Genomic DNA, 22,879 nt, shown 5'->3' on the forward strand with positions numbered 1-22,879 from the left:
GTAACCTGCCTTTCAGCAACTTCTAGTAGTTAAATAAAATAAATCCCTGGCACTCAATTTAAAATCTACAAGTAACAATTTATTTATGTAACTCTAACAGTGAACAAATTAACTACACTATTCACAAACCGAATAAAGCCCTTTTAACTACTAACTATTCCCGAATAAAGCAAGCTTCTAATGGTATGCTGTTCCAATAAATAGATGCCCCACTTGTACAAAATAAAAATAGAATTTCCTCCCTCAAAACTACAGCCAGGTTACGTGTGTTCCGGAATGTTCTGTGCCCACTAGTTGATTCTTCTGTCGGGAATATTACCTCGTTGTGCCATTGGTACTGTTGTTATTTAGATGGTGCTTTCTCTAAGACGTAGAGGAAGCTGTGAGTCCCAGTGATTGTCTCTTGAGAGCTGAGGCCTGCTAGCTCTGGTGGATGGCAGTTAGCTCTGGGACTTTGTCCAACTGTCGATTCTTTAGTGCCCTTGACGACATATCAATATATCTTACAATAGGATTGGTCCTATGTTGTCAAAACCATTAGCTATAAATTTATTAATCGGTTTTTGGTATCTAAGTTCCTGGTTCAGATTGATTGGCTAAATTTAAAAGCTTGTTGACTTGGCAAAAAAAAACTGCTGCATGGCCTGCTAACTGTATGGTGTTTAATGGAAATGTTTCAGTTTGGGTGCTGTCTGTGTATTTGCAAACTTTCCAGCTGTTGCTCACAGATATCCATTTTAAATTTCTAAGCATAGAAAAAACACATAATCTTTTAAAGGGACCATGCAATGCTTCCACCCCAACCTCCAGCATATTGCAAATACCAAATTCTAACTTCCTGCCTCCCAATCTACAAGCACTCTATCTAACTTCGTAACACTACCCTTGTTAGATATGGTATCAGAGATAATGGGAACTGCAGATGCTGGAGATTCCAAGATAATAAAATGTGAGGCTGGATGAACACAGCAGGCCAAGCAGCATCTCAGGAGCATGCTTGGCCTGCTGTGTTCATCCAGCCTCACATTTTATTACCTTGTTAGATATGGGGTAGTTACTACCCCCTAAACATGCCTCAACCTTTTTTTAAAATGAGTAAAAACAACAATTCCAGACTAATGTCAGTGATGGAGAACATTTCTGACGTAAAAATCAGGAACAAAAATAATTGAATGCCAGCATGAAGAGACAAACAGAGCTAGGACCTCTGCTTAACATTTCATCTGAAAGACAGCCGAAGGGGTTATTCCATTAAACCCTCTATGAAACGTGCCTAGGGTTCAAGCTGGAATATTATGTTCAGTTCGAGTCTCCACCCGTTCGGAAGGACCTAGAGAGAAATAGAGGTGATTTACTGAAATAGGACCAGCAAAAAGAACAAAAGAGAAGTACAGCAGGCCCTTCGGCCCTCCAAGCCTGTGCCGAACTTTGTACCCTGAACTAAACTAGAAAAACAAACCTTTTGCCCTTAGTCGGTCCATATCCCTCTATTCCCTCCTTATTCATGTAACCATCCAGACGTCTCTTAAATGTCACCAATGTGCCTGCTTCTACCACTTCCTCTGGCAGTATGTCCCAGGCTCCTGCCACACTCTGCGTGAAAAACCTCCCTCGTAAATCTCCCTTAAACGTTCCCCCTCTCACCTTGAACCTGTGTCCCCTTGTAATTAAAACTTCAACCCAGGGGAACAAGCCTCTGACTATCCACCCTATCTCTGCCTCACATAATTTTGTAAACCTCTATCAGGTCTCCTCTCAGCCACTGACTTTCCAGTGAAAACAATACTAGTCTTTTTAACCTTTCCTCATAGCCAATGCCCTTGAGACCAGGCAACATCCTGGTTAACCTTCTCTTAACTGTCTCCAAAGCTTCCATGTCGTTCTGGTAATGTGGTGACCAAAACTGTGTACGATTCTCCAAATGCGGCCTAACAAGGGTTTTATAGCTGCAAAATGGTTTGCCAGCTCTTGTACTCCATGCCTCGGCCGATGAAGATAAGCATACCCTATGCCGCCTTAATCACCTTGGCTACCTGTGCTGCCACTTTTAGGAAACTGTGCACCTGCAGGTCCATATCTGTCTGTATGTTAATGTTCCTAAGGGTTCTGCAATTAACAGTATAATTCACACCAAACTTGATCCACCAAAATACATCACCTTGCATTTGTCTGAATTAAACTCTATCATAGAATCCCTGCAGAGTGGAAACAGGTCCTTTAATCCAACAAGTCCACATTGACCCTCAGTGCATCCCACCCAGACCCACCTCCCTATAACCCACCTAACTTACACATCCCTGAACACTTGTGGGCAATTTAGCCTGGCCAATCCACCCTAACCTGCACACCTTTGGACAACTCCATCTGCCATTTCTGTGCCCAGGTCACCAATTAATCTACATCCTGTTATATTCTTCCACAATCATTGGCACGATCAACAATTCTTGGTAGTGTAGATGAGCAGAAAGATCTCGGTGTCCATGGACACAGATCCTTGGAAGTTGCCACCCAGGTTGACAGGGCTGTTAAGAAGGCGTACAGTGTTTTAGCTTTTATTAATAGAGGACAGAGCACAGATGCTCCGCAAAATGGTCTCTGAGCCTCCACGAGTTCCAGAACCAAGAGGTTATGGTGAAGCTGTACAAAACTCTGGTGCGGCTGCACTTGGAGTATTGCGTACAGTTCTGGTCACCGCATTATAAGAAGGATGTGGAAGCTTTGGAAAGGGTGCAGAGGAGATTTACTAGGATGTTGCCTGGTATGGAGGAAGGTCTTACAAGGAAAGGCTGAGGGATTTGAGGCTGTTTTCATTAGAGAGAAGAAAGTTGAGAGGTGACTTAATTGAAACATATAAAATAATCAGAGGGTTAGATAGGGTGGATAGGGAGAGCCTTTTTCCTAGGATGGTGACGGTGAGCACGAGGGGGCATAGCTTTAAATTGAGGGGTGAAAGATATAGGACAGATGCCAGAGGTAGTTTCTTTACTCAGAGAGTAGTAAGGGAATGGAACGCTTTGCCTGCAACGGTAGTAGATTCGCCAACTTTAGGTACATTTAAGTCGTCATTGGACAAGCATATGGATGTACATGGAATAGCGTAGGTTAGATGGGCTTGAGATCGGTATGACAGGTTGGCACAACATCGAGGGCCGAAGGGCCTGTACTGTGCTGCAATGTTCTATGTATGTTCTAACTCCACCAATCTTCGTGTCATCTGCAAACTTACTGATCAGACCGCCCACACTGTCCTCCAGGTCATTTGTGTTTACCACAAACACAGGACCTAAGACTGATCCCTGGGGAACACCTCCAGTTACCGGTCTCCATTCCGAACAACACCCTTCCACCGCTCCCCTCTGTCTTCTGTGACCAAGCCAGTTTTGTATCCACCCAGCCAGCCCACCGGAATCCCATGTGAGTTTGGTTTTTGTGCCAATCTGCCACGTGGGACTTTACCAAATGCCTTATCATAGGCCACATGAGCTACATCAGTGAAACCAAGCGGAGGCTCGGAGACCATTTTGCGGAGCATCTGTGCTCCGTACACTATAATCAATAACATCTTCCAGTCGCCAACCACTTTAACTCCCCCTCCCACTCCCTGGGTGACATGTCCATCCTGGGCCTCCTCCAGTGTCACAGTGACACCACCCGCAGACAGGAAGAGCAGCACCTCATATTCCACCTCGGGAACCTACGGTCCGATGGCCTAAACATGGGCTTTACCAGTTTTAAAATCTCCCCACCCCCAGCCCCTCTCTCTCATCCCCACCTCCTTGACTTGACACAACCCGTCCATCTTCTCTCCCCCATCCACCCCACCCACCTCACTGACCAATCCCTACCTGCACTCACCTATCAGCATCCCACCTACCTTCCCCAGCCCCATCCCTCCTCTCTCTATTTCTGAGCTCCCTCCCTCCTTCCCCGTTCCTGAAGAAGGGTCCCGACCCAAAACGTCAGCTTTCCTGCTCCTCTGTTGCTGCCTGGCCCGCTGTGTTCATCCAGCTCCACACTTTCTTATCTCTGACTCCAACATCGGCAGTTCAGGCTGTCTCAGAGAGATTTATGGGGCTCTGGGTTGAGGTGGGGATGCGGGTTGTGGGGAGGAATACCAGGATTATGAAACTATTCAGGGCTCAATGAGCACCCAATCTATGTGTGCGCTGTGCTGGTCTGCAGAGACAGAGGCTGCACGCATGTGTGTGTGAGCTTTCTCTCAGGGAATGTGTTGTTTGCAGTGATGGAGCTGAATTGTGTTACATTGTGCAGGGACGCGTGACTGACACTCTCTGGGATCAGCTGTTTGCTGTGGAGCTGGTTTAAGCTGGGGCCCAGTCTCGCTGCAGGCTGCCAGGCAAATCAGATCCATTGTCCCCACATTTCCCTGGCTGCCTCGCAGCCTGTTTACAAGTGTCTGGAGGTGATTCTGTGCCTCCCTCCCCTGACAATTGGCATCTTTGAAATTTCAGTGAAACCTGAGAGAAGGGGAGGGGCTGGTTGTGCAATCTGGGCTGGAGGAGGGGAAATAGTGGGGGTTGGGGGGAGAACCGTTTGCCTTGTGCAGTGTTATGTTCACGTAGATTGTAGGATCGAGTCTGCTTTGATAGGTGAGGCCGCCCTTTCTCTCTGTGTTCTTCTCCCTCTAACCTTGGACATGTAGCACGCTGCTGTTTCTTCAGGTAGGCTCCTATGAGTTAAGTGTGAGCCTAGAGCCCAGAGAAATCCTGTGGAGCAGGGTCCTATATTTAACAGTGTGCTGAGTGTTATTATAATGTCATGGCTTCACACTTGCAGGACTGAAATCAGCTGGATTCAACAGAGATTTTGTTCTGCTGCAGATGTACTATTGTGTGTGCCTGTGCATTTGTGTGTGCATGGGAGAATCTGTATGTCTGTACATTTGTGTGTTTATGTTCCTGAGTGTGTGCGTGTGTTTAAACTGGTATCAGAGCGCTGACTCTGTGCAACGGATGTGAACAAACAGCTCGCGATATGATTGATATTGTCCCTGCTCTCCTCTGCGCTGCCTGCCTCTGCGAGCAGATAAAAGGTCATTTCTGGGTGGAGGATGTAACAGCTCCAGCAAGCCTGACTAGCCCAGGACGTGGGGGAAGGGGGCTGAAACCATCCCCAGGAACACTGCAGTGTGACCAGGATGCTGCTTCCATTTGTATCAGACTGTGGACCAAAGAGGAAATTCATTTGTGGATGAAGGTTGATTTTTCTGCTAGGCTGGGTATTGTTGAAAGGAATGATTTGCTCTCTCTCTCTGTGTGTGTGTGTGTGTGTGTGTGTGTGTGTGTGTGTGTGTGTGTGTGTGTGTGTGTGTGTGTGTGTGTGTGTGTGTGTGTGTTACAGTTACAGGGACAGTGGCTGGAGTCAGGGTAAGGTGGGGAGGGGGAGAAACATGGAGAATGCCAAAGTATGTTAGGCAGTGTTTTCATGGAAGGGGCTGCTCTTTGTTGAGGGATATATATTGCAGTCGTGCAGTCGAAGCTTTTCTGATGATTGGAGCAGGCACGGTTTGGTTGAATGTGATATCTGTTTGACACCTCCACATGCAGTGTCCCGTCAATCTGGTACATCTGGATATTGGTTTCCGGATTTAGGCCTCAGCGCACAGATTCCTGAGCCAGAGCTGGCCCAGGGAAGGTCAGTGAGTAACTCCCTCTGACAGAGCAGCTTCACCCACAGTGTACCAGTACAGCCAGGTCCAGGCAATCCCGCATTGTAATCAGCAAACAGATTCGAACCGAAGCAGGCTCCAAACAGGCAAGACCCCAGACCCCAAGCACTGCTCTGTGCTCATTCAGACCGTTCAGGAGCACGAGTGCATCACTTGGGCCTGTCCAGCCAGCTGTTCCATTTGATAAGATAATGGTGGATCTGATTATTTCATATTCTCACTCACCCCGAATATCCTCCCTCCCTCTCTCTCTCTCTCTGATTTCTACCCATTCTCACTCACCCCGAATATCCTCCCTCCCTCTCTGATTTCTACCCATTCTCACTCACGCCGAATATCCTTCCTCCCTCTTTCTCTCTATTTCTACCCATTCTCACTCACCCCTGAATATCCTCCCTCCCCCTCTCTCTCTGATTATTTCACATTCTCATTCACCCGAATATCCTCCCTGCCTCTCTCTCTGATTACTTCACATTCTCACTCACCCCGAATATCCTCCCTGCCTCTCTCTCTGATTACTTCACATTCTCACTCACTCCTGAATATCCTCCCTCCCTCTCTCTCTGATTACTTCACATTCTCACTCACCCCTGAATATCCTCCCTCCCTCTCTCTCTGATTACTTCACATTCTCACTCACCCCTGAATATCCTCCCTCCCTCACTCTCTCTGAATTCTTTCCATTCTCACTCACCCTGAATATCCTCCCTTCCTTTCTCTCTCTGATTTCTACATATTTTCACTCACCCCGAGTATCCTCCCCCTTTTCTCTCTCTCTGATTACTTCACATTCTCATTCACCCCGAGTATCCTCCCTGCTTTCTCACTCTCTCTGATTACTACTTATTCTCACTCACCCTGAATATCCTGCCTCTCTCTCTCTCTCTCTGATTTCTACACATTCTCATTCACCCCGAATATCCTCCCCCTCTTTCCCACTCACTCTGATTACTTCACATTCTCACTCACCCCAAATATCCTCTCTGTCTCTCTCTATATCTCTGTCTTTTCACTCTCCCCCTCACCCAGTTGCTCGTCACTTCATTGGGATGAGGGAGTTGGTTATTTGGGCCGGGGGGGGTCGGAGAAAGTGAGTTATTGCCCTCATAGCAGAGACGTTTAAAGGGATTGAACAGCTCTTTTGTACAGCTTGCAAAATCATGATGTGCTGAATGGTCTTCGAGTGTACATTGATATCAAACATTCATTGGTTGATATCTGCACCCACTGCAATCCCGGGGGTTGAGGGAGTGACAGGAAATCTCATCCTCTCAGACACTGACCCCGTGTGTGAATTTCTGCCCCTGCCTCAGGGTGAAGAAATTGAAGGAGACTCTGTGCTCCGAGCAGCTCCTGGACAAGGAGATGAGTAACCTGCGGACCTGGCTCTCTCGCATTGAGTCTGAACTTTCCAAGCCCGTCATTTACAACATCTGTGACGATCAGGAAATTGAGAAGAAACTAGCTGAGCAGCAGGTGAGTGACCCTTTGAACAGGAAGCTACTATTCATCCTCTCGAACCTGCCCACATTGTCGGACTGTGACCATTGTACACCTTGACTCCATCAACGTTCCTTGCTTTTATGACCTTTAATAATCCGAACAAACAAAAGTCTCTCCAGCTTCAATTGGCCGCTAGCGCCAAAGCTGCTCTAAGAGTGAGATCCAGATTCCTATCAGCTTTTGTGTGAATAACAGTAATTACAGTCGTTTGGGTTGTACAGAAGTTCAGTATTGATTTAAAAAGTATGTTTTGTCAAAACTTTTTGTCTTGCCCACGTCAGGATACTTTGCAAGAATACCTATTCAAGGGGAATTCAGACTATGGAAGTGGGCAGGAGCCAGTGTGCACTGTTAATCAGACCCCACTGTTCCCCCAGTCTTACCGAAAATTAAAGTTTGTTTAAGATAATCAATTTACCCAACTCTTAGACCAAAGGTGTTAGAAAGCACAGATCAAGTTTCTGTCCTCAACAAAAAAAAAATCATGATTTATTTTAAGTACATAGTGTATAGCTACAGGTCAACAGTTATAAGCCATTGGTATTAATGTCGGCTAATTAAAACTCTAATCCCCTGACAGACTCCCCCTCTACACACACACTCACAGTCATACTCCCACATTCGCTCTCTTTCATGCAAATGCACACATGCTCTCATGCGCGCTCTCTCTCATGCGCGCGCACTCACACACATGCACACGCTCTCGCTCGTACACACGCACGTGCTGTCTCTCTCGCACACGCGTGCTCTCTCACACACTGCGCTCTGTCCCCTGACTGTCTTGAATTTTTGGGAGATTACGCATGCCTTCCACCATGAAGACTGATGCAATATAATTATTCAGTTCCTCTGCCATTTCCATGTTCCCCACTTGTATCTCTCCAGTGTCATTTTCCCGTGGTCCAATGTTCACTTTTGCCCTTTATATATCTAAAGAAACTCTTGTAGTTCTCCTTTATATTACTGGCTAGCTTACCCTCATATTTAATCTTCTCCCTCCTTATTTCTTTCCTTGTTGCCCTCTGTTGGTCCTTCCCAGTCCTCTGGTTTCCCACTGACCTTCACCACATTATATGCTATCTGTTTTGTTTTTATCCTGTCCCTGATTCCCTAGTTTGCCTCATCTTTCCTGTACCATGCTTCTTTTCCTTCGGGATGAATTTTGCTGCGTCTGCTGAATTACTCCCAGAAACTCCTGCCATTGCTGTTCCACTCTCTTTCCTGCTAGGCTCTTTGTCCAGTCAGTTCTGCCCAGCTCCTCTCTCATACCTCTGTATTTGCCTTTATTCAGCTGTAATACCGTTACCTCTGACTCTATCTTCTACCTCTTGACAAGAGCAGAAAATACATGGGAGCACCACCCCCTGTAAGGTGTGGAGCTGGATGAACACAGCAGGCCAAGCAACATCAGAGGAGCAGGAAAGCTGACGTTTCAGGCCTAGACTCTTCATCAGAAAACCCGAAACGTCAGCCTTCCTGCTCCTCTGATGCTGCTTGGCCTGCTGTGTTCATCCAGCTCCACACTTTGTTATCTCAGATTCTCCAGCATCTGCAGTTCCTACTGTCTCTGAAATAGTTACCACCCCCTGCAAGTTCCTCGCCCCACACACACACACACTCACTCACTCGCTCACTCACTCACACACACACTCACTCTTTCACACACACACTGTCACACTCACACTCTCTCACTCACACACACACTCACACTCACACACACACTCACACACGCTCTCTTTCATTGACTCACTCACTCTCTCTCTCTTTCTCTCACTCACACACACACAACACTCCCTCTCTCTCTGTCTCTCACAATAACGCACACGCATGCACACACAGACGCGCACACAAACAGACACACGCACACGCATACACACAGACTCTCTCTCTCTCACATTGTGCAATCATCAGCAAACATTCTCTCTTTTGACCTTATTTTGGTGGGAAGGCCTCTGACAAGTTTGACCAGAAGTGGTGATGTTTGCCGATGAGTGCACAATGTTCAGCACCATTCATGACTTCTCAGATACTGAAGCAGTCCATGTTCACATGCGGCAAGATCTGGACAATATCCAGGCTTGGACTGACAAGTGACATTTGTGCCACGCAAATGCCAGGCTATGACCATCACCCATAAGAGAGAACCTTAACCAAACTCGACACCATCCAGAGCAAAGCAGCCCATTTGATTGGGTACACATCCATTCCCTCCACCATCAACATTAACTAGCAGCAGTGTGTACGAGACAGCACTTTCCAAACCCACAACCACTTCCATCTAGAAGGTTAAGGCCGTAAGACATAGGAGCAGACATTAGGCCATTCAGCCCATCAAGTCTGCTCCGCCATTCAATCATGGCTGATAAGTTCTTCAACCCCATTCTCCCGCTTTCTCCCCATAACCCTTGATCCCCTTGATAATCAAGAACCTATCTATCTCTGTCTTAAATGTACTCAATGACCCGGCCTCCACAGCCTTCCGTGGCAGTGAATTCCATAGATTCACCACTCTCTGGCTGAAGAAGTTTCTCCTTATCTCCGTTCTAAGAGGTCTTCCCTTTACTCTAAGGCTCGGGTCCTCGGGTCCTAGTCTCTCCTACCAATGGAAGCATCTTCCTAACATCCACTCTGTCCGGGCCATTCAGTATTCTGTAAATTTCAATTAGATCCCTCCTCATCCTTCTAAACTCTAGAGTTCCTCAACTGTTAAGCTTTTCGTTCCTGGGACCATTCTCATGAACCTCCTCTGAACCCAGTACATCCCTCCTGAGACATGGGGCCCAAAACTACACACCATACTCCAAATGTGGCCTGATCAGAGCCTTATGGAGTCTCAGAAGTACATCCCTGCTTTTATATTCAAATCGTCTCAAAACAATTCCAAAGTTGCATTTGCCTTCCTAACTAGTGACTCAACCTGCAAGTTTACCTTGAGAGAATCCTGGACTAGAACTTCCAAGTCTCTTTGCACATCAGGATTCTCAATTTCCTCCCCATTTAGAAAATAGTCCATGCTTTTATTCTTCTTACCAAAGTGCATGACCTCACACTTTTCCACGTTGTACTCCATCTGCCACTTCTTTGCCCACTTTCCTATCCTGTCCAAATCCTCTGCAGCCTCCCTGCTTCCTCATACTACCTGTCCCTCTACCTATCTTTGTATCGTCTGCAAACTTAACCGGAATACCCTCAGTTCCTTCATCTACATCATTATGTACAAAGTGAAAAGCTGTGGCCCCAGCACTGACCCTTGTGGAACACCACTTGTCACCAGCTGCCAGCCTGAGAAAGACCCCTTTAACCCTACTCTCTGCTTTCTGCCAGACAGCCAATCTTCTATCCATGCTAGTACCTTGCCTCTAACACTGTGGGCCCTTATCTTACTCAGCAGCCTCCTATGTGGCACCTTGTCAAAGGCCTTCTGGAATTCCAGGTAGATAACATCCATTGGCTCTCCTTGGTCTAATCTGCTCATTACTTCCTCAAAGAATTCTAACAGATTTGTCAGGCATGACCTCTCCTTGATGAATGCGTGCTGCCTCTGCCCCATTTTACCATGCACTTCCAAGTATTCAGAAATCTCATACTTCACAATGGGCTCCAAAATCTTACCCACGATCGAGGTTAGGCTAATCAGCCTATAATTTTCAATCTTTTGCCTTGCTCCCTTTTTAAACTAGGGTGTCACGTTAGCTATTTTCCAGTCCTCTAGGACCCTCCCTGATTCTAGCAATTCCTGTAAGATCACTACTAATGCCTCCACTATTTCTTCAGCTATCCCCTTAAGAACTCTGAAATGTAGTCTATCTGGTCCTGGTGATTTGTCCACCTTCAGGCCAGTATTTTTTAGTACTTTCTCCCTGGTGATGGCCAACATACTCAGGTCTGACCCTGACTCTTTTGAATATTTGGGATATTACATGTGTCTTCAACCGTGAAGACTGAGGCTAAGTAATTATTCAGTTCATCAGCCTTTTCCATGTTCCCACTACTATCTCTCCACCGTCATTTTCCAGTGATCCAATGTCAACTTTTGTCTTTTTTTTTGCCCTATATATATATATCTAAAGAAACTCTTACAGTTCTCCTTTATATTACTGGCTTTCTTATCCTCAAATTTAATCTTCTCCCTCTTATTTCTTTTTTTGTTGCCATCTGTTGGTCTTTGTAAGCTTCCTGGTCCTCTGGTTTCCCACTGTCCTTCGCCACATTATATGCTTTCTCTTTTTCTTTTATGCTATCCCTGACCTCCTTAGTCAGCCATGGTTGCCTCATCCTCCCTGTACTATGCTTCAACTTCCTCAGGATGAATTTTTGCTGTGTCTCCTCAATTACTCCCAGAAATTCTCACCATTGCTGTTGCACTCTCTTTCCTGCTAGGTTTCCCTCTCAATCAGTTCTTCCCAGCCCCTCCCTCATACCTCCGTAGTTGCCTTTTTTCAACTGTAATACTGTTATCTCTGATTCTATCTTCTCCCTCTTGCTAAGGGCAGCAGATACATGGGAACACCATCCCCCTGCGAGTTCCTCTCCAAGCCACTCACCATCCTGACTTGGAAATATATCGCCGTTCCTTCTGTATTACTGTAACTCTCTCCCTAATGGCATTGTGTGTAAACCTACAGCACAAGAAATCTGCTCAAGAAGTCACCTTCTTCAGGACAATTAGGAATAGCTAATAAACGCTGGCCCAGCCGGAAATGCTCACATTTCATGAATAAACTTAAAAAAAAACAAACATGCTGGTGTCTGGGTCTAAAAATAAAACCAGTCGTTAATGATTAATGTCACTCTAACCTTCTGCTACTTTGTGTCTGAATGTAAAGCAGCTTTTGGAGGAGGAAGGCAGCTGAGCTTCCTGGTTTACTGATGGATCTGATTGGATTACCCAGAGGCACTTCCTTTATCTGATCTCTCTGGTTTTACTTTAATTTGTTACAGAGTCGGTTCTCAGTGAAGCAATCTCTGTCTGTCTGTCTCTCTCTCCTTGCCTCTCTGTCTGCCTCTCTCTCCTTGCCTCTCTGTCTGTCTGTCTCTCTCTCCTTGCCTTTCTGTCTGTCTGTCTCTCCTTGCCTCTCTGTCTGTCTGTCTCTCTCTCCTTGCCTCTCTGTCTGTCTCTCTCTCCTTGCCTCTCTGTCTGTCTGTCTCTCTCTCCTTGCCTCTCTGTCTGTCTGTCTCTCCTTGCCTCTCTGTCTGTCTGTCTCTCTCTCCTTGCCTCTCTGTCTGTCTCTCTCTCCTTGCCTCTCTGTCTGTCTGTCTCTCTCTCCTTGCCTCTCTGTCTGCCTCTCTCTCCTTGCCTCTCTGTCTGTCTGTCTCTCTCTCCTTGCCTTTCTGTCTGTCTGTCTCTCCTTGCCTCTCTGTCTGTCTGTCTCTCTCTCCTTGCCTCTCTGTCTGTCTCTCTCTCCTTGCCTCTCTGTCTGTCTGTCTCTCTCTCCTTGCCTCTCTGTCTGTCTGTCTCTCCTTGCCTCTCTGTCTGTCTGTCTCTCTCTCCTTGCCTCTCTGTCTGTCTCTCTCTCCTTGCCTCTCTGTCTGTCTGTCTCTCTCTCCTTGCCTCTCTGTCTGTCTGTCTCTCCTTGCCTCTCTGTCTGTCTGTCTCTCTCTCCTTGCCTCTCTGTCTGTCTCTCTCTCCTTGCCTCTCTGTCTGTCTGTCTCTCTCTCCTTGCCTCTCTGTCTGTCTCTCTCTCCTTGCCTCTCTGTCTGTCTCTCCCTGTCTGTTTCTCTCAGTTCTGTTGTCTCCTCTCTCTCTCTCTCTCTGTCAGTCTGTATATGTCTCTCTGATTGTCTGCCTCCTGCCTGCCTGTCTTTCTCTCTCTGAGTCTCTGTTTTTCTTTCGGTTGTCTCCTCACCTGGTACCTGTATATTCCGACAGAAGGGCCAGACTCTGGCTGTGGCACAGATACCATGGGGCTTGCTTCTCTCTGACCCCACTTCCTCATGATCTTCACCAGGTGTATTTGACATTGAATATTAGCAGGATATGACCCTATGGTCATGCACTTGGTTTTGTCTGCGTATGCATGTAAGCATATGTATCATCGTGTGCAGGGCCCCTGTGCACACATGATGGAGCGTGTGTGACTGGATTCTCTGCTTGTGATGATAGATAATAAAGAATAGTATCAGTTTATGGGTATGTGAATATGTGTGTGTGTACATATATCGGTGTGTGTGTGTGTGAGTGAGAGTGGGTGTGTGTGTGTGTGTGTGTGTGTGTGGGGGGGGGATGTGTGTGGGAGTGTGTGTGTGTGTGTATGTGTGTGTGTGTGTGTGTGGGGGGGGGTGTGTGTGTGTGTGTGTGAGAGTGTATGTGTGTGCGTGTGCGTGTGTGTGTTGTGTGTGTGTATACGCGCTGATGGGTATATACCTGTGTTTTTTATATGCATATAGTAAAATAATAAATTATAACTAGAACGTGCTGTAATTTGAGCTGAGCTGCCTGGCCTTTAGGTCTGGAATGCCCTCCCCAAGCTTCTCCAGCTTCACCTCCATCACATAAAACAGACAGTTTTCATTGAACATTTGGCCAAGTGACCTGATTGGTTTGATGTTAGTTTATTTTCTGAGAACACTCCTGGGGAGTGTTTTGGGATGTTTTACAAAGTCAAAGGCATTGTATAACTCCGTAATATTGGAGGGCGTCGGGAAGCATAGACCCAGAGGGGGCCATGTGTAATTCCATTTGTATATTACTATGTTCATGTTTCTCTAATATCAGTGATTGTGTGTGTGTCTGTGTGCCTGTATGGAGAGTGTGTAAATGTGCGATAAGTATTAGACCGTGCTGGTGTTTGTCCGTGTGTTGGACAGCATTGCATGACTTGTGCTTTTTGCTTCAGGAGCTGCAGAGGGACATTGAGCAGCACAGTGTGGGTGTGACATCGGTGCTGAGCCTGTGTGACAGCCTTTTGCTTGACACAGACACAGAGTCAGAATGCGACTCCATACAACAGACCACGCGGAGCTTGGACCGCAGGTGGCGCAACATCTGTGCCATGTCAGTGGAACGCCGAATGAAGTACGTTACAACCTGCCATTGAAGAGCTGGTCTGGGGGTGCGGGGAAGACTTTCAGTGAACAATTACCCCCTCCCAGCCCTGGTTTGGGACACCCCTACACCAGAGGAAATAGAGTTGATGGAGAGAATCTGTTTTAATCATCTTCAGCCCCTTTAATTATATTACCTCCTCATTAAATCCTCTAACCCCCAGCCACGGGCCAGCGAGTACAGAAATAGGAGAAGTGGGCAGATGAGTGCAGGTGCAGGAGGGTTTTAGATTCTTTGGACTGGTTTGTGGGGAAGATGAGATCTCTACAAGTGGAGCCAGTCTGCACCTGCCCCAGAATAGGGGCTCAGCAATCTCTTCCCCAGCTTCCCACAAAGCTCTGGATGCACCTGATCATGTCCTGAGGATTTATCGACCTTTATGCATTTTAAAATGCCCAACACCACCTCTGCTCTAGGATGGCCTCTTATCAAGACATTGCTGTTTATTTCCCCAAATTCCCTAGCTTCCGTGTTCTTCTCCCCAGTAAATACTGACACAGAATATGGGCAAACCTGCAGCAGATGGAGTTCAACGTAAGCAAGTGTGAGGTTATCCTCACAGTGAGACCACAGTGCTTCCAAGATGGCATGACGTTAGATACAGTCAATTCCTAAAGAGCGTAGAGGATCCTGGTGCATAGATCTTTAAAACATCACAAACTGGTGCAGGTAATGGAATGCTGGCCTTTTTGTCTTGAGGACTGGAGTACAAGAAGTTAGACCTCACTTGGACCAAATCTTTAGGAAGGATGTTTTGGCCCTGGAGGGAGTTCAACGCAGGTTTGCAAGAATGATACCTGGGTTAAGTGTTGAGGAGAGATTTGTACAAATGAGGCCTGTTTTCTGTAGAAATTAGAAGGTTAAAAGGTGATCTGACCAAGCCTTCAAGATATTAACAGAAAAAGACAGGATGGATAAAGATAAACTATTTTAGGGGATTCTAGTTCTAGGGGATGTAGTCCGAGAATGAGGGCTTGAATGAGGAGCGGTGTTGGGAAGCAGTTGTTTTGAAGGAGTGGTCTATCCCCCTCTGAATAATTAAAACCGAAACACCCAGAGAAGCTCGCTTCGCCTCATAAAGGGAGGTGTGAAAAGTGGTTTAAACCTGCCTGTCGCCCCTCTAATCTGTTATTGTGAGTGGTTAAATACAATAAAATGCTTTCACTCACTCTCTAATCAACAAATTATAACTTATTTAAACAGTGAACAAATGAACAAAACTACTATCAAACTGAACAATTCCTCCTTAACTACTAATTATTCCCAAATAAAAATTCTAATAATATGCTGTTCCCGTAAATATAAACCCCACTTAGGTAAATCAAAGTAATTTAAAAAATTAACACTTAACCTCTCAAAATTACAGCCAGGATAAGTCTTCCGGAATGCTCCGTGCCCTCTCCGCTGATCCTCAGTCAGGAACACCTCTCTCCATTGAATTCTTGCATCAGGAGTATTAGTTAAGAGTGCTGCTGTATCTTTAGGCATGATGATGATTTCCTGAGAGCTTACAGACTTCTGCCTAAGACTTGATTCTCACACTGATTTTCAAATGCCCTCTTCTTTTATACCCACGATGACCTATTAATTTCTTACAATAGGATTGATCCTAGGTTGTCAAAACTATCAGATTTAAACTTAATTGAGTTTTGGTATCTAGGGCCTGGTTTAAATTAGTTAGCTAAATTCAAAAATCTGTTGTCTTGATAAAAATGCTGCTTTGCCTGCTAACATTACAAAGGTACAGTGTTTCAGTTTCAAGAATTCTCTGTGTATCTGCTGCCTGCCTGCAGACTTTATTTCTGTCCAAGCCCAAAAAAACACATCATCTTTTAAAGGGACCGCACACACTTTCCCCTCTATCACTTTACAAGCATCAAATACTGTACCCAACTTTGCAACAACTTCCACACACAAAGGGTTGGGATGGTTGTAACTCTCTTCCACAAGTAGCAGTGGATGCTGGATCAGTGGTTAGTATTAAATCTGCGATAGATGTGTGTTTGTGAATCAAAGGTCTTAATGGGAATGGGCCAAAGGCAGGTAATTGGAGTTAGGCCACAGATCAACCACAATCTCATTGAATGGTGGACAGGCTCAAGAGGTTGAATGGCCTGCTCCTGTTCCTATACTCCGATTGCAACAGGGACATAACTACTTTAGAAAAGGACCCACGCTAGCAGGAGTTCAGCCGTGCTGAGTTCCAGGGAAGCGAGGCATGCCTGGATTGTCTCCATTTCAGTGCTAGGAATGTTACAGGCAAGGCTGGGTGAGTTAAGGCTGTGGATTGACATGTGGACTTCTGATGTTGTCGCTGTCACAGTGAAATGGTTGAGGAAAAGGGGCGACTCAACACTGTGGGGTGTAGGATCTTCAGACTGGACAGGAGAGGGTGTAAAAGAGGAGGTGGTCCATTATTCATGAAGGAGTTAGTTATTACTGTAAGAAGGGGCAATATCATGTAATGGTCATCCAATGAAGCTTTGTGGGTAGAGCTTCGGAATAGAATGGGGGCAGTGACAGTGTGAGGGGTGTATTACAGGCCTGCAAATAGTCATTCAGCAATTGAGGAGCAGGTAATGTCATCACTTCACACAGATGTGTGTACAAACAAAAGAAGATGATTATTTTAGGGGATTTCAATTTCCCCAATATTAATTATAGGGGGCGGATTTCTTATAATGTATTCAGGAGAGCTTTTTATATCAACATGTAGATGGTTCTACAGGGGCAGTGCAGTGCTGGAGCTAATTCTGGGGTGGCTGAACCTGGGTGGGTATTGAGGTGACACTGTGGGAGTATTTTAGTGAAAGCAACCACAAACACCATAGTTCCACATTTGTTATGGAAAAGAAGAAAGGCGGTCTTCAACAGAAAGCTTTTGGACTGTTGTAAGGTTATATTTTATTTGAATAAGGCAGATTCTCGCTGGGAACAACTACTTGAGGGGAAATCTACAACAGAACAGTGGGAGGTGTTCAGAAGGTGCTGGGTCAGGGGGAAATATAGGCCCAAAGTGCCCCCTTTCGGGTGAGATGTAGGAGCAACAAGCCCAGAGAACCCTGGATGTCCAGGAATACTCAGAACTGAATAATAAGGAAAAGAGATATGTAACAGGTACGAGGGAAGCAAAACAGCCGAGGCCCTAGTGGAATATAGAAAGTGCAGAAGGCAATCTTAAGAAAGCAGTTGGAGAGAGAAGAGGGGGTTTAGGAGGAAAAAAGCGTTGATGAGCAAGGTTAGGGAGAATCTCAATATATTCTACATGTGTGTTAAGGGGAAGAGTATACAGGGAAAGAATGCGGACCAAGGGGGGATACCTGTGTGTGAAACCAGAGGATATTGACGGGACATTAAACAAGTACTTCACATTTGTGGAGAAAGATGTGATGTACATGGATTTTAGCAAGGCATTTGATTAGGTGCCACATGGTAGGCTCATTCAGAAAGTAAGGAGGCATTGGATTCAGGGAAATGTGGCTGTCTGGGCACAAAACTGGCTGTCCAATAGAAGACAGAGGGTGGTAGTTGATGGAAAGTATTTAGCCTGGAGCTCGGTGACCAGTGGTGTTCCTCAGGGATCTGTTCTGGGACCTCTGCACTTTGTGATCTTGAGGAAGTGGGAGGGTGGGTTAGTAAGTTTGCAGGTGACACAAAGGTTGGTGGAGTTCTGGATAGTGTGGAGGGCTGTTGTAGGTTGCAACGGGACATTGACAGGATGCAGAGCTGGGCAAAGTAGTGGCAGATGGAATTCAACCTGGAAAAGTGTTGAAGTGATTCATTTTGGAAGGTCGAATTTGAGTGCAGAATACAGGGTAGTGGCAGGATTCTCAGCAGTGTGGAGGAACAGAGGGATCTTGGGGCCCACATCCATAGATCCCTCAAAGTTGCTGCCCAAGTTGATAGGGTTATAAAGAAGGTGTATGGTATGTTGGTTTTCATTGGCAGGGGATTTGAGTTTAAGAGCCGCGAGGTTATGCTGCAGCTCTATAAAACTCTGGTTAGGCCATACTTGGAATATTGTGTTCAATTCTGGTCACCTCATTATAAAAAGGAAGTGGAAGCTTTAGAGAGGGTGCAGAGGAGATTTACCAGGATGCTGCCTGGACTGGAGGGCAGGTCTTATGAGAAAAGTATGAGGGAGCTAGGGCATTTCTCATTATAGCAAAGAAGGATGAGAGGTGACTTGATAGAGGTGTACAAGATGATGAGAAGCATAGATAGAATGGACAGTCGGAGACTTTTTCCCAGGATGGAAAATGACTGTTATGAGGGGGCATAATTTTAAGGTGATTGGAGGAAGGTGTGGGGGAGATGTCAGAGGTAGGTTCTTTACACAGAGAGTGGTGGGCGTGTGGAATGTGCTGCTGGCGGTGGTAATGGAGTCAGATACTTTAGAGACTTTTAAGTGACTCTTGGATAGGCACATGGAGGACAGTAAAATGTAGGGTAAGCAGGGTAGATTGATCTTAGTAGGATAATAGGTCAGCGTAACATTGTGGGCCGAAGGGCCTGTACTGTGCTATACTGTTCTATATTCTAAAGAGGATGTTGGTACAAAATTTGGGAGGAGAAACTGTGAGGTTCTTAAGCAGTTTGACACACGGACTGAGGAGATGGTTTAGACAAGCATTAAAATGGACAAATTGCTGTGTCTGCATGAGCTACGTCCCGGGGGAAGGAAATACGTGGGGCTCTGACCCAAATCTCTGGCTACAGGGGAGGTGTGGGAGGACTGGAGGGCAGCCAATGTGGTTCTACTTTACACAAAGGATGGTAGAGTCTAACACCAGTGGGAGGGAAACTATTGGAGAAAATACTGAAGGATAGAATGAATGACCATTTAGAGAAGCGAGATTCATTCAGAGGTAGCCAGCATGGCTTTATAACCATCCTAGGACAAGCCAACCAAAAACACACATGGGAATTCCTCAAGGCCTGGTACTCAACTGGAACTCCATCAACAAACATTGTGGAAATAGAGACAACAAAATGTGAGGCTGGATGAACACAGCAGGCCAAGCAGCATCTCAGGAGCTCAGGAGTGGAAATAGACCCCATTTACCAATCGCTACGAAGCAGAACCAGAAATGAGTCCCACCACCACGTCAGACCAGACCCACATAATTAACAGGTGGGAGAGACCAACAATACTTCCTCGGAGGTACACTGATGATGTGACCGAGTATGGTGACAAAACGTCACATTACCCTGGATCCCATGGGTTTTTATTTTTTTGATCAGCCTGCCATGTGGGATCTTGTCAAATGCCTTACTAAAATCTATCGGGACAACATCGACTGCACTACCCTCATAGACCCTCCTCGTCACTTCGTCAAAGAATTCACTCAAATTAGTAAGGCATGACCTTCCCCCAATGAAGCCACACCGACTACCCCTGAATAGCCCATTCCTTTCTAAGTTACAGTTCATCCAGTCTCTGAGAATTGATTCTCATAATTTGCCCACCACCCATGTAAGACCAACTGGCCTATTTAGCATTTCCTTTTTAAACATCTGCATTCCTCCAGTGGCTAGTGAAGATTGGATTATAATCCTCAGATCATCTGCTATTTCCTCCCTGAAACCCTTCAGTTTCCTCTGAAACAATCCACCCAACTCTGGTGACATATCCACTTTTAAGAATTCCAGCTTCTCTAACACTTCCTCTCTTATTGTGATAATTTTGTCCAATATTTCACACTGCACCTCTTGGATTACTGTATCCACATCATCCCATTCCTTTGTGAATACGGAGACAAATAATTTGTTTAAAATTCTCCCTACATACGCTGCATCTTCACACAGTTCCCATCTTCATCTCTGCTCAGTCCCACTTCTTCCTGAACTATCCGTTTGCTCTTTATGTACTGGTAAAACATCTTTAGGTTTTCCTTTATCTTCCTTGTGAATATTTTTTCATGCCCTCTTTGATTTCCTTATTTCTTTTGTATTTGATCCATGAACTTTATGTACTCCTCTAGGCTCACTGTAGTGTTGAGTGTTTTTGTGATGATCATAACCTTTCTTTTTCTGTTTAATCGTCCTTTGTATTTTTCCAAAAGACAGTGAGGGTCTAGATTTAACGTCCCATTCTTATATTTGGAGGGAACATGTCTGCTTTGTGCCGTAAGGATCTCACTGCTTAGTGCCTCCTACTGGTTTACCACTGATTCATTCTTCAGCAGCCCTGTTCAGTCCACCTCAGCCAAATCATCCCTGGTGGTCCAGTGATTACGATTTGGCGCTTTCACCACTGCGGCCCAGGTTTGATTCCCGGTCAGGGAATCAAGTTGCTGTGTGAAGTTTTCACATTCTCCCCGTGTCTGTGTGGGTTTCCTCTGGGTGCTCCGGTTTCCTCCCACAGTCCAAAGATGTGCAGGTTAGGTGGATCGGCCATCCTAAATTGCCTGTAGTGTTCAGGGGTGTGTGGGTTATAGGGGGATGGGTCTGGGTGGGATACTTCAAGGGGCAGTGTGGACTTGTTTGGCTGAAGGGCCTGTCTCCACCCTGTACGGATTTTATGATATAAAAAACTTATTTCTCAGCTTTGTAAAATTTGCATTCCCAGTTTAAAACATCTACTCCTCAGTTATCTTTTTTTGATTTATGTATGGGACATGGGTGTCTCTGGCTGGGCCCAGCATTTCTTGCCCATCCCTAGTTGCCCCTTGAGAAGGTGGGGGTGAGCTGCCTTGTACTTCTCACTGTCTTTTTCCATAACAATCCCAACTCCCAACAACTGAATAGTGCGGTAACCGAGCCGGTGATGGGGTGCACCGTGCGGTAACCGAGCCGGTGGTGGGGTGCACCGTGCGGTAACCGAGCCGGTGATGGGATGCGCTGTGCGGTAACCGAGCCGGTGGTGGGGTGCACCATGCGGTAACCAAGGTGGTAATGGGCTGCACCATGCGGTAACCGAGCCGGTGAAGGGGGGCGCCGTGCGGTAACCGAGCTGGTGATGGGGGGCGCCGTGCAGTAACCGAGCCAGTGATGGGATGCGTTGTGTGGTAACCGAGCTGGTGATGGGGTGCGCCATGCAGTAACCGAGCTGGTGATGGGGTGCGCCATGCAGTAACCGAACCGGTGATGGGGTGCACCATACGGTAACCGAGCCGGTGATGGGGTGCACCGTGCGGTAAGCAAGCTGGTGATGGTGCGGTAATTGGCAGTGTCTTTCTCCCTGACAGGATCGAGGAAACATGGAGACTCTGGCAGAAGTTTCTGGATGACTATTCTCGATTTGATGACTGGCTGAAAGTTGCCGAGAGGACTGCAGCGCATCCCAACTCCTCACAGGTCCTGTACTCCCTCGCCAAGGAGGAGCTGAAAAAGTTTGAGGTAATTTCCTGCTGAGCTCGGAACAAAGCGCTTTGAATCATCGTGAGCTGCTGCAGGCATTGGGTGGAGTCTCTGTTTTTATTATCCTTTTGTGTTTTCAATAGGGAGTGATTCTACTGTTTGCTCGCATTTGTCCCGTTTTTCTAAACGATTTGCTCGCAGAGCTGCCCCGTGTGTGGTATGCAGTCCCATGAATCAGTGGGCCCAAGGTTCAAGGCCCGCTAGACAGCGCCTCGAGGGCCAGGGTACACCATTGGACCCCACTCAGTCAGAGCAGGATCAGGAACCAGTCAGCCCAAGTGTTACCCTGCAATGGGAGGGCATTATCCATCAGGGCAAGTACGTAGTGAGTGGTAGCTGCCCTCTGAGTGCTCACTAATTACCCAGTGCCCATCAAGAGATAGAAACAGAGCTATTGTAACAAATAAGCACCCTCTGGGGGAAAGGAGTGAAGCATCGGGAAAGATCAAAGAAACTCATTTCAACAAGACCATCCCAGTAAATGGGCTGAGTGGCCTCTGTGTGAACAAATGAAACAGGAGCTGGAGTAGACCAGCCAGCCTGTTGTACACATCCCACCGTCCGATAGTGCATGGTGAGTGGTAAGTAACGTTTGTGCTATATAATTGGTGGAAGAAGTAAGAAGATTTAGGGCATTAGGAAGCTGAGAGGAACAGAAGGCTTTTGGGGAGCTGGTGCACAGAACCCTGAAGGCAGCGGGACAAGGTAACAGCTTGGTTCTGAAGGCATCTGGGGTGCTTACCTTGGTCTGTTATGGCATAGATCGCAAGAACAGGGAGGTCATGCTGGAGGTGTACAGGACTTTGGGCCACAGCTGGAGCACTGTGTGCAGCTCTGGTCACAGGAAGGATAGGATTACACTGGAAGTTGGGGGCGGGGGGTGAAATGCAGAGGAGATTCACTGGGAGGTTGTCTGGGATGGAGCAGTCCATCAATGAAGAGCGGCTGTGGAAGCTCAGGTTGTTGTCTTTAGAGCAGAGAGGGGTGAGGGGTGACCAGATGTAGGTTATGAGGGGCATGAACTAGGGTGGATAGAACATGGGCTCCTCCCTTATTTAAAGGGTCAGTAACAAGGGACATCATATTAAGGAAAAAGGTGGGAGGCTTGGGAGGTATTTGAGGAAAACCTTTATTGACCAGAGGGTGATGGGAATCTTGAATGCAGTGCCTGAGAGGCGGTTCAGGCACGAAACCTCACAACCTTGAAAAAGTAGTTGGATGAACATGTGGAATGTCACAACATTCAAGGTTATGGGCCTGTTGTGGGAAAGTAGGGCGAG

At 46.4% G+C, this 22,879-nt stretch overlaps 1 protein-coding gene across 1 annotated transcript in view; it reads left to right on the forward strand.

Moving 5' to 3' along the window:
- The window catches only part of LOC125455504 (nesprin-2), a 367,488-nt gene that overhangs the window by 292,853 nt on the left and 51,756 nt on the right, over positions 1 to 22,879 (forward strand). Inside the window, exons 81-83 of the mRNA XM_059648913.1 lie at positions 7,003 to 7,165; positions 14,029 to 14,207; positions 21,428 to 21,578. Coding sequence (XP_059504896.1) covers positions 7,003 to 7,165; positions 14,029 to 14,207; positions 21,428 to 21,578 — 493 coding nt within the window. The remainder of the gene's footprint in view (positions 1 to 7,002; positions 7,166 to 14,028; positions 14,208 to 21,427; positions 21,579 to 22,879) is intronic.

The sequence above is a fragment of the Stegostoma tigrinum genome, chromosome 10 (genome assembly GCF_030684315.1).
Source record: "Stegostoma tigrinum isolate sSteTig4 chromosome 10, sSteTig4.hap1, whole genome shotgun sequence".
Lineage (NCBI taxonomy): Eukaryota > Metazoa > Chordata > Chondrichthyes > Orectolobiformes > Stegostomatidae > Stegostoma > Stegostoma tigrinum.